A 13,247-nucleotide genomic window follows, 5' to 3' on the forward strand; every position below is an offset into this window, starting at 1 on the left:
AAAACAGTGCAACCAGAATTTAACTTCCTCCGGCTAGCATTTCAGCCTACAGAATTAACATTTTGCTAGGTGAATCTAAAACACGCAGTTCAGAATTTTAAATCCCCACAATAAAATAGGATATTAAGATGGAATTTCTGTGATTATACTCCAATGAAAATTATATTGTGACTGACAGATTGCCATGTTCGGGGTAGTATTGCAGTGGCCACCCATCCACAATTCACAAGGTGCTGCATTTACTTACAAAACTGGCAAAACTGGCAACACAGTGAGCATGTGGAATTCGACAAAGAACTAAAATTGGCTGGCAGCTGGATCCTATCACTCAACACATTGAAATTTCATTCACTAAGTAATTTTCAAAGATTCAACTGTCATCAAAACAAAATCCAATAAACTAATTCGAGACCCTCAATATGAATAGGTATTATGGACAGTGATATTATTAATGACTTCAAATGTATTTAGAACTAGGAAATATCAGAACATACAGACAAAAGACAGGTATTTCCACCAGGAACATAAAATTACTGTGGCATGAGCAACATAAAAATGCTATCATGGTGCATTCACTGGCTTTGGCAATTTAAAGCCAAACTGCCACATTACAACATAACAATCACAACCCTTGTGCTATGCTACTGATCAGTCCACAACAACAACCAAAAACCAAATTATCAACTAACAATCCGGCCTAGGCCTCGGGCTATCCTACACTTTAATCTGTCACCACAACTTCCATTTAAAATATTCAATTTTACATATAGAACTAACTTCAGGTGTGCCCCAAGGAAGTATGTTGGGGCCCGTTGCTGTTCATGCCGTGTAGTAATGACCTTGCAGACAATATTAACAGTGAAATCAGGCTTTTTTTCAGACGATAAAATTATCTATAATGAAGTACTATATGAACGAAGTTGCACAAATATACAGTCAAGTCTTGATAAGATTTCAAAGTGGTGCAAAGATTGGCAACTTGGTTTAAATGTTCAGAATGTAAAATTTTGCACTTCATAAAATGAAAAAAACATAGTATCCTATTACTATAATGTCAGTGAGTCAATGTTGGAATTGGCTAACCCAAACAAATACCTGAGAGTGACACTTTGAAGAGATATGAAACGGAATGACCACATAGGTTCAGTCGTGGGTAAAGCAGACGGCAGACTTTGGTTTATTGGTAAAATATTGGGAAGTGTAATCAGTTTACAAGAACATTGCTTACAAATCACTCGTGCGGCCGGTTCCAGAGTATTGCTCAAGTGTGTGGGACCCATACCAGATAGGAATAACAGGGGGTATTGAATGTATACAGAGAAGGGCAACACGAATGGTCACAGGTATGTTTAATCCATGGGAGAGAGTCACAGAGATACTGAAGAAACTGAACTGCAAGACTATTAACAAAGTTTCAAGAACCAGCTTTAAATGAGTAATACATTAAAACCTCCTACATACCATATACAAAGGGGTTATGGGAATAGATTAGATCTGATTCAGTTTTCATTCCATAGACCTAAAAAATTAGATGATTCTCATAGGCTTGGAACATGTCAGAAAGCATAACATAAAACATTTGAATATAATACGTACTACCCTGATCATTCGTCAGGAGAATGTCGAAATAGGCGAATAAAATGTGGTAAACTAGAACAGCTAATATTTACATAACTAACACACTGTCAGCATGAAACATGGTTATGCACTATTAATAAATTTATCATACACAAAATACCTAATCTTGACTGTTGTGACCAAGTGCCGTCAAAACTGAAATCTGACATGTTTACTTAAGCTGGCTTACAGTCTCTGTTAAGATATTCATCTATAGAGTACAAGGAGTTGCCTATCAAAAAGTCTTTCAAACTCCGTTTAAACCGTGCTTCATCTGAAACCAAGTTTTTAACGGTTGCTGGCAATTTATTGAAAATGTGTGTTCCTGAATATTGGACATCTTTTTCGACCAAGGTTAGTGATTTTAGGTTTTTATGTAGATTGTTCTTATTCCTAGTATTGATACTATGTATTGAGCTATTGGTTGGAAACAGGTGTATTACTTGCAACAAGTTTCATTAATCTACTGAGAAACATTGGTTAGACTACAAAGTTCCTTGAACAGGTTTCTACATGATGTTCTTGAATTTACACCACAAATGATTCTTATCACACGCTTTTGCACCTAAAAACTTTTGCTTGGTTTGATGAGTTGCCCCAAAATATGATCTCCTATGACATTACAGAATGAAAGTAAGCAAAATATGCAAGTTTTTTATATCTATATTTCCTACATCTGGCATCATTCTTGTTGCAAATACAGACTTGTTTAGGTGCTTAAGCAATTCTGTGGTATGCCCTTCCCAACTGAATTTATTAGTGAGTTGTAATCCCAGAAATTTAACACTGTCAACCTCTTCAATCTCCATGTCTTCATATGTTATACACATGCTGGAAGGAAATCTTTTACAGGTTCTGAACTGCATATAGCGGGTCTTCTCAAAGTTTGGTAAGAGGGAGTCAGTTAGCTTTACACCACTTATTAATGTCAGTTAAAATTAGATTAGAAGCTATTTCTAAATTTGTCATTGACTTGTTACTTATTGCAATGTTTGTATCATCTGCAAACAAAACAAACTTAGCATCTGGCAATGTAAGAGATGAGAGGTCATTAATGCACACAAGAAAAAGCAATGGACCCAAGATGGAACCCAGAGAAACACCACATGTAATTAATTCCCAGTCAGACAAAGACTGACTGCTTACTGCACAGATATTGCGCAATGACACACTTTGCTTCCTGTTAGATAAGACTCAAACCATTTCACAGCATTGCCAGTGACACCACGATATTCCAATTTACTTAAGAGAAAGCTTTTGACAGATCACAGAAAATGCCAGTAGCCTCTAATTTATTATCTAATGAACTAAGTACATTGTCACTGTAAGTGTAAATAGCTTTCTCTATATCGGAACCCTTCAGAAATCCAATCTGTGACTTGGACAATATATTATTTTCAGTCACATGCTTAAGGAGATGCTTGAACACAACCTTTTCAAATAGTTTTCAGAAAGCCAGCAAAAGTGAAATTGGTCAATAGTTTGATGGTATCTCTTTATCCCCCTTCTTGTAAAGAGGCTTAACATCAGCATATTTTAGCCAGTCTGGAAATGTTCTGCTGAAAAGAGATTGATTACACAGATAACTTAAGACAGAACTCAACTCGCATGAGCACTCTTTGCTTAACTTCATTGATATGTTATCATACCCACAGGAATACTTAGATTTTAAACATTTTATGGGAGGCATGAATGTCACTGCCACATTACTGAAGTTGTTTTTAAAGATTGGACTCAGATACTACATTGCACTGTTCACCGAACCAGACAACCCCAAGCTGTCAGTAACAGAAATTAAGTACTTGTCTAAGAGCTTCGCAACATTACATGTACTTGTTATCAAAGTCTCATTTATTTTTAGAGCTATCTGTTCCTCTTCCTTTTTGGCCCCACCTCTCTGTCTTCACTATATCCCATACAATTTTTATTTTGTTGCCTGGTGTAATTATCCTTTTCTCATAATAAAGCTGCTTCGATTTCTGGATTACTTGCTTCAATATTTTCCTGTATTCTTTGTAATGCATTACAATTCTAACATCAGAGCTGTTCCTAGATAGTAGATATAGTCTCTTTTTTGTCCCACATTGTATCTTTATTCCTTGTGTAATCCACAGTTTATTTTTTGACTATTGTATGGCTTGAGTTACCTTTAGGAAAAAACAATTTTCAAAAGTGGAGGTAACTTTATTAATGAGTGCTTTGTATTTTGCATCTCAGTCAGAAGTATTGTAAACATCAATCAAATTCATGACTGAGAAATTTCCTGAATTTCTAAAGTTTTTACTTATTTATTACCCTCCTGTACTAACATTTAATAGATTTTTTATCCTGGCAAGTTTCAACATTTAACATAAGATGCTGCGTATCATGAGCAGATAGTCCATTTTTTATTGGTTTTGTGATATGTCTATTTTCCCCTAGATTTGTCTACAAAGATATTATCAATAGCAATCTCAGAGCATTTACATAACCTAGTAGCAAAGTTCACAGTAGGAACTACATTGAATGATAGTGTTACTGGCTGCAATAATTGTTCACTGACACAGCTTTTCAATAAATCAACATTAAAATCACCATCAGCCACTATTTCCTTGTTTCTTACCATGAGATGGGACAGCACAGCTTCCAGATTTTTTTATGAAGAGGTTAAACTTTCCTGAAGGTGATCAGTATATACCTACTATTATAAAGGTCTTATTACGAAATACTACTTCTGTTGCACAAGCTTCTAACTGCTGCTCTAAACAAAATTTATTAATATCAATATTCTTGAAATCAAAATAGTTTCTGACAAATGTGACAAGTCCTCCTTTCTCCATATTTTCTCTACAGAAGTAAGAAGCTAACTTGAATCCTGTAACATTTAACGTATCTATACCAGTGGTCACATGACGTTCAGAGGGGCAGATTATATCAACTGGTTTGCTCAACTCTTAATTCTTCAACACAAATAAGCTACTCATTAAGCTTAAACCTTAGTCCTCAGACATTCTGATGCAATAATGATAATTGATAATGTGCACTGGCTGAATTACAGCTGGATGAACCTAATTTTCCTGCCCATTTTTGAGTGTCTCTAGTTCCAATCAGAGGCTGTCTGCAAGAATTGTGTACTGTTTGATCAATGTGAGTGTCATTTTCAGACTCTCTCTGAACATCCTTTGTTCCTGCCCTCCCTACCCTAAAAAAAAAAAACCACTGGTACTTTAGCAATTGTGACTGTGCCCCTCCCCCCCCCCCCTTAAATTATTTGCTATTAGCCCAGACAGTTTTATGATTAGAATAATTACCGCATGCAGAGAGGCATTCAAATGATCATTCTTCCCACACTCCACACGTGAATGGAACAGGAAAACTGGTACAATGGGATGTACCCTATGCCATGCACCTCATGGTAATCTGCAGAGTATATATGTAGATGTACATTATGTGATCAAAAGTATCCGGACACCTGGCTGAAAATGACTTACAAGTTCATGGAGCTCTTCGTCAGCAATGCTGTAATTCAATACATTGTTGGCCCACCCTTAGCCTTGATGACAGCTTCCACTCTTGTAGGCAAATGTTCAATCAGGTGCTGCAAAATTTCTTGGGGGATGGCAGTCCATTCTTCGCAGAGAGCTGCACTGAGGAGAGGTATCGATGTTGGTCGGTGAGGCCTGGCACGAAGTCGCCATTCCAAAACATCCCAAAGACGTTCTATAGGATTCAGGTCAGGACTCTGTGCAGGCCAGTCCATTTCAGGGATGTTACTGTCATGTAGCCTCTCCGCCACAGGCTGAGCATTATGAACATGTGCTTGATCGTGTTGAAAGATGCAATCGCCATCCCCGAATTGCTCTTCAACAGTGGGAACAAGAAGGTGCTTAAAACATCAATGTAGGGCTATGCTGTGATAGTGCCATGCAAAGCAAAAATGGGTGCAAGCCCCCTCCATGAAAAACAGGACCACACCACCACTTCCAAATTTTACTGTCGGGACTACTCACACTGGCAGATGATGTTCACCAGGAAATCGCCATACCCACACCCTGCCATTGGATCGCCACATTGTGTACCATGATTCGTTACTCCACACAATGTTTTTCCACTGTTTAGTCATCTAATGTTTATGCTCTTTACACCAAGCAAGGCATTGTTTGGCATTTACCAGCGTGATGGGTGGCTTATGAGCATCCGCTCGACTATGAAATACAATTTTTCTCACCTTCCATCTAACTGTCATAATACTTGCAGTAGATCCTGATGCAGTTTGGAATTCCTGTGTGATGGTATGGACAAATGTGTGCCTATTACACATTATGACCCTCTTCAACTGTCGGTGGTCTCTGTCAGTCAACAGATGAGGCTGGCCTGTACACTTTTGTGCTGTAAGTGCCCCTTAACGTTTCAACTTCGCTATCACATCGGAAACTCGTAGTCACACTGGAATCAGTGGACCTAGAGATGTTTAGGAGCACAGAAATCTCACATACAGAAGTATGACACAAGTGACAAACAATCACCTGACCACGCTCGAAGTCTGCGAGTTCCGCGGAACACCCCATTCTGCTCTCTCTCAAAGTCTAATGACTACTGAGGTCACTGACATGGAGTACCTGGCAGTAGGTGGCAGCACAATGCACCTAATATGAAAAACATATGTTTTGGGGGATGTCCGGATACTTTTGATCACAGTGTAGAAAACATCGAAGTCATCTATGCACTGTATGATGACCGACTTCAAAGACTGTTCCATTGACTTGCATCATTCACTAGATCTGAATTTTTTGGACTCTACTCTATATTAGAACGGTAAATGACTGAGTGACAGTGAAGATGTGGATGGCTGTGATGCACGGAATCAGGAGGCATAATGTTACCACAAAACAAACTTGGAATATCACTGTCAACAATAAGTTGCACACAGGAAGACTTTCATATGGTTCAGATCAGGTAACTGTGGTATCTTTTACAAGTTGGTTATAACCAATTATTGCCTATCAACAATTACGAGGTGGTAGCATGTTTCCCTAAATATCCCCCAGAATATTTTAGTCTGGGTCATTCCATTGAAAATCATCCAATTTTAGCCAAAGTGGGTTGCATCATGGTTATAGATTTCAATGAAATTTGGTACAGTTAACATCTGCTCTAAATTAAGTGCATATCTCAGGTACTGAAATATGAGCTAGGCACTCCCAAAGATACAATTTTGGCCATTTTTTAAAAAAAAACGTGCCACCCTGTGTGATCACCTAGCTCCTGTACCGCCAAAAGGTGGTTCTCATTTGAACGGTAACACCTCTCCCTTTTAGGAAAAAGAAGGGATGTGTTGCAATGGTTCATGGTCTGGAAGTAATACACAACCAAACAGCTACACAAGTTATCCCATTTTTGCAAGTTTCCAATATTTTTTATCTCATGTGTGAATGATAGTACTGAAACAATATTTGGTGTGTATAGAGAGGTGATACAGCTGAATTCATAACACAAATTTGGCTGTGTTGCTTGCATGCACACACTGACTTTTTGGATTTTGAAAAACTCCAAAATTGTCGAAAATCACTATGTGGGACCTCCCCAAATGCAACACATACAAGGTCACAGCATGCTGCACATTGCTTCACTATGTAGCTTGAATCTAAGTCTAATTACCCTCCAAAATATCTTTGTGTTAATCCAATGCATAACTTTTTTATTGTACTCTTTAACAGTGTGTACGTGTTGATAAGGACAGTATTGTAAGTGCCACAGAATTTGACACCAGAGACCCATTATTCCGCAACATATTCAACCTGAATTAGTAGAAATGATATGTTTCACACTCTGAACACATCAATCATTATCTAAATACAAAGTTACATAGGAAGCACATGCGTCGAAGATCAGTGCCATTCCTCACTTGGACTGCTGAAAGTTGTTAAACTGGAGTATTTCAATTTCAGTTGCCCTGCCCAGCACTTACTGTCTGCCTGTTATAATGTTTGGCACAATATTTGGTTTTAGAATGTCCCCTAGTTTCACCCAGCTGACGTATTTGGTTAAAAAGTAAGCTTTAGCTGGTCCAGGTGGATGCAAATACTTCACCGAAAGATCTTGGTTCTTTTCAGAACAGTCCATAACAAAGGCAAGGTACCAATTAGAATCATACACACAAATAATGTAAGAAGACAGCCTGATATCCTGCAACGATACTACTTGGTATTGTGCTGAAGACGGTTGTGCCTCTGCTTTGTGTGAGAGATAATCCATATCATATCTCACGGAGTATGTAGTTCAATACATCTTAACATCCTTTCCATAGTGATGATTGGGTGATGGAGTTCTTCAAACCTCCTCCTGGCAGCCAGACTTTGGACTGTCCCCCCAACTCCACCACAGGCACTCTTCCCGTGGTTGGTGGCAAAGAAATGCCACTCAGCATAAATTCTGAAGTCCTCAGAATGCAATGTCAGATTTTTAAAATTTTTCCAGTTTTTATATTGAGATGATGCTCCCTCTGAAATGTAGTGAATTTTTCCTAAGTGTAGCATTGCATCTTTTATATGGGGAATAATGGTTTTCTGATATTAATGTACTGCAGCTATTGAGCAAATGGGATAGTGACTTTATGCACATTTTCTTTACAATTTATGATGCTGACCATGATTTTGGTACAAAAACTACAAAAGGATGCACTGTGGCCTGGGATTGCTGCCAGTGAAATTCTTGTGCTGCACCTTGTACAATAAATGAGTAATTCTCAGAAAAATTTCCAATCACAATACACTCTGTTGGGCCAAGTATTTCTTTCAGTGAAGCTAGATAATGTGATTGCTTACCATCCACCAACGTAGTAATGATGCCAGTAGGAGCTCTCTGATCAAATCAAATCTCATCCACAGGATGTACAGCATTCCATACCACAATATTTACACTCGGCACTCATTTCACAGTCACAAATATGGACTGATGATTACTAACTGGGATGGAACTTATGACCCACAAAAGAAGCTATTTCACGTAAAACACACACAAAAATCTTTCCATAAATCTCATCTAGCAATACTCTACAGCAAAATGAGCATAAGGTAATAAACTTATTTTACTATTGAGGCTCCACAAAAATGCAGAAAAATTGTGAATTTTTAAACTTATTTACAGTCTCTGGGTACAGAGTTCTCTTACACTGGCATACGTCAAAGGTATGAGCAATCACAGCATATGTTAAATAAGTCATTTCTATTTTGCGTCATCCTTTACATTTACTATAAAGTTAGACAGCTCATGGTCCTTGACATAATGCAAATTTTTATCACTGTAATGGCAAATAACCCACTTAACAGACCTCGTTTACAAATCAGAATTAGTATCAACAACAAGGACAGGTTGTTTTACAACATTTAGGACAACTGAATACATGGATACTGTCCAACTTTTTTCAGTTCTGTCTTCATTGCTGTACAGCACTCTAATTTCATAATACCTTAGGCAGCAACAATAAAATACAATGGTATTTTATTCTTACGCTGTTAATCATTTTATAAGTAAAACAAAAGGAAAGACTTGGGAGAAAAAAACTGTTTCATGTAGGCGTCTGTAAAATGCTCATTTTAGACTTACGTTGTAGCATCATGGACTATGACTTGATCATCATTGCCAGCAGAAAATACTCTGCTGGTTGTGCTGTCAAATGCCAGGCAAAATATGTTACTTATATGATTAGCGCGCATTACAGATGGGGTTCCGATGTTGTGGAGAGCATGTTCAACATTCCAAATTAAAACTCGTCGATCATCTCCTCCTGTAACGTAAATTATATTTTATTCTTATGTTCCAAAATTATGCACAGAAGGGTATTCAAACAATACATCCATTTTTTTTTCTCACCGGACACTAAAAACTTTCCACTGTTGGAAAACTCTATGGCATTCACACAGCCGTAATGGGCAAGTAGATCTTTCCTGTAAAGGTTAGTGGCTTTATTGAGACGCTCTCTTAATAGCCGCCTTTTTACATTTATCCGTTCGTCGTACTGCCTGTTCAAAACATAACGTAATGGACATGAAGGCGATGGTCTGGCCATAGTAGTTAAACGTAGATCCTGCCACAGAAATAAATCCTATAAAGGCGATTTTCTCAATTGCATTACGTCAGTTGAACTAGCACTTGCTTGTGAAAGTTCTTATGGCATTCCACATGCACCCCTACCCCATACATTGAAAGAAAAGCTAACCACCCTTCTGCACAGAACAGCTGTCAGTTTGTGAACTCTATGCTATCATCTTTGTTGACACTTCAGGCAAAGATACGGATTGTACGGGCGCGAATTATTAAACCGCGAAGTTCCTGTAGAATTCAGTTCGCAAACGTTTGTATGAGATATCTTCCGATACAGAATCGCTCCCCTTAATTTGGGAAGTGTTCTACTTATTGAACGTGATAAATTAGCTAAATCACCGCATCCGATTTTGACCTGAGAGATACTAAATTACAAATTACTCGCAATAGACTCGGACATAAATGATCTCTAAAGGCTTCTTTGCAGCAGTAGCTGTCTAAAGAAAATCTTGTTGCCCTATCAATATGAGATTTTAACCAATCTCCAGTTATCAATATACAATGTGTTAATTTATGGGGTAACGATTTTAATACAAGCCAAAATCTCATTCTGGTAACTTCCACACTTCTTCCAAATCATTACTGGCTTAAGGCCACATATTTCTTTCAATGGCGAATAAAAATAAGGAGTCAAAACTAATAGATAGTACTGCATAAATGGTAAACTACATAAATGTTGATCCTATTCTAGTTCACTTCCAGCTCATCCTTCAGCAAGCATGAAGCAAGTCATTGAGTGAAATTTTTGTCTGCCGACTATATGATTAGAACAAAACCTAATTCGAATGTGTATTTTTGTTTACTTGGATTTTTGTCAAGAAGCCGAAGCATTTTACTGATCGAATTTGCAACGAAGTTTACATAGTCGTTTACCAGCAAGTGTTCTAGGTGTATTAACAAATATGGACACTTTCAGAGTGTTTCTACAATATACTATTCCTGTGACACTCAAACTTACTTTTGTGGTTAGTACTTGATTTTGATTCGTGGCTATGTCAGACAATAAGAACCGTACAAGACGAAACAGTATGAGTATTAAAGTTTACAAAAGTCTATATTATCTTTGTACCATTGTTCTTTGATAGTTTAATATCCGTTCTACGTTTAACTCGTAGTTTATACATGTGTTCAGTTAATGTGTATTAATTGTGAAAATAAAATGTACAGTGCATTCACATCCAGCGTACATCCTTTTATTGAAGAAGGAATCATAAATTTCCCACAATGGAAACCCCGAACTTCACGATTATCTTCTACAAGTGTCTAGTACAAGCTACTCGCAATATGACTTCCAGCAACTCCGCTCCTCTAAAGGAAGAACGTCAAACTAAACAGCAAGATTCTACTACAGCAGCTGCGGCAACTGCAAGAAACGGCAATCACATGCGCAACAGGAACGTAAAGATTTCACCAGCGGTAGTCTGCTCAAATACAGATTTATTCCACCCATGTATTAATTACAACATGCATACTGTTGTAGGACTAGTTACATTAATGAATAAGAAGCAAGGAGTAATTACGGAAAAAGTAGCGTCGAGGAATACAGAAAGGAAAGTAGACACAGAGGGTATTTATGTACTTTGCCTCACTGTGTCTGCATCTTCACACAAGTAACATGTAATAAAAAAAGGAATAAATAAATTATTAAATATTACTAAATATTATTGACTATGTGTATGAAGACACATTTTTGTAGGATATGATACGATTACGTTATTAAAAAATGTTCTGTTCTTATTTGTATCTTTTGGTCATCGGACTTCACTTACATTTTAATTGTAGCTGCAGGTGGTGGACTCCGAGAAAACCGGCGCTTGTCGTAATCAAGAAAAATCTCCTTATATGTTGTTATCTTCAATGCAATAATTAAAAAAATACTTGATACTGTTGTTCAACATAATATTATTCACGCACACATATGATACATAGAGGTCACAATACTTCATATCTAAAATCGCACATCTTCATCGTCCTTCTACATACAAGAGAGTAAAAACAAAAAAAAACTGTACAAAAATTGAATGTTTTTTCTTTCATTTGTATGCACCTTACCACACATTCATAGTTAACGCGTTTACCAACTCTTTGGCCGCTTGGTGTTTCATTTTTCTTTCTTTTTTTTTTTTAATAAATCTTAAATTTACAGCATCCTGGGGGTCTTTCATCATGTACTTACACAACTGCCCCCACGATGTATGCTGACATGGTACGGATACGTACAGTGTAATTTTTTATTTTTTTACATTTGCCGATAGGGGTCGATGCCTTTTATTATTGGCTTCCTTTTTTATTTAATAGAATGGATGTCAACTTATCCTAATTAGGTTAGAATTATTCAAGAAATTAAAAGGTTATATACATCATATGGCAGTCCATTACATATTTGAATTTAGTGCGCTAACAATAATATTCAGTTTGCTTCATTCTCGCTGCCGTGTTTCACGCTGGCGCACTGGCTGATTTGGTGGCTAAGAGCTAAACGATAATGGTCAATATGCTAGAAGCTACCGTCGCACGTGCTTGAATTCGCTTTCTTATTGTTGATTTCACATTAAGTATCGCACTTTCACCTGAGTGTCACATATCGAAGAATTTCTGTGGCGTTTATCTTCATTCTGGGTGCAGTGGGTGTGTGCTTATTGTTCAGAATCCGATGCTGTGGCAGAAGATCTCCATTTTGACTGCCACGGGATCATTATGACCCGTCATATTCGCATTTTCAGAGTAGAGAACCCTGACCAACAGCGTCCATTGATGAGGTAAGTACCAGCTCAAACAACTATAGTTCACTTGTTTCACTTGTCAAAGTGTCAAGTGTTGTGAGCCACGATACTCAGAAGTTATTTGGTTGTTCATGCATTTTCATGTCACCACACTTGACCGTCCACTTATTGAAAGACACACATAGCCGTCCAAAACACTGTGTAAATTGCTTGTCTTTAAAGTTCATTTCTTCATACAGAGTTTAGTTTCCAATGAAAATTAGTGCAAGTATTGACTTACAGCAATATACATAACATTACAACTTGTAGCTGTGGCTGAAATGTCATCCATCGCTTATATTATGAACATAAATTTCTTAAGTTTTAAAACATCATAAAATTTTCATTGATTGGGATCTGTTACTTCGGTTTGTTTGTTTGTTTCAACTTCTCTTCCTTCACATCACATGTGCAAATTAATTACATATCACATTATTATGACATAATACAAGCATACAATACATTTATGTTTCATTTTACAGATAGGCTTTTATCACTTATGAGAGTTCATTTTTCCTTACGTAGAAGATGGAGAAAATCGTTGGAAATAGGTCTAAAACATTGCACATTGCTGGCCTAATTACAATTTACGCCGCCTCCTTGTTTGGGAGGGAAGAAGGGAAATACGCATCTACTGGTTCAAGGATTTGCGAGGAAATGTTGCTCGTACAATGATGGACTAGTTGCCAAGAAACATTTGTTTCGTTAAAATAAAGTATACTGACTAATCACCCGTGTAGTATCATGTTGTTTCTTCATGTGTTCTTGCTTTTTACTTCAATTCAC

At 37.3% G+C, this 13,247-nt stretch overlaps 1 protein-coding gene across 2 annotated transcripts in view; it reads right to left on the minus strand.

Annotated features, from left to right (window-relative positions):
* The window catches only part of LOC126480904 (DDB1- and CUL4-associated factor 5), a 127,132-nt gene extending 117,297 nt beyond the window's left edge, over positions 1 to 9,835 (minus strand). The window contains exons 1-3 of one of the 2 annotated variants that reach the window (XM_050104303.1): positions 9,815 to 9,835; positions 9,469 to 9,682; positions 9,202 to 9,382 (exon numbers count right to left, since the gene is read on the minus strand). In XM_050104303.1, coding sequence (XP_049960260.1) covers positions 9,202 to 9,382; positions 9,469 to 9,664 — 377 coding nt within the window. In that variant the 5' untranslated portion in view covers positions 9,665 to 9,682; positions 9,815 to 9,835. Of the gene's footprint in view, positions 1 to 9,201; positions 9,383 to 9,468; positions 9,683 to 9,789 lie in introns of both variants that reach the window. The other variant, XM_050104301.1, reaches the window with a different exon arrangement.
* Between the last annotated feature and the right edge of the window lie 3,412 nt (positions 9,836 to 13,247).

Source organism: Schistocerca serialis, chromosome 5, assembly GCF_023864345.2.
Source record: "Schistocerca serialis cubense isolate TAMUIC-IGC-003099 chromosome 5, iqSchSeri2.2, whole genome shotgun sequence".
Lineage (NCBI taxonomy): Eukaryota > Metazoa > Arthropoda > Insecta > Orthoptera > Acrididae > Schistocerca > Schistocerca serialis.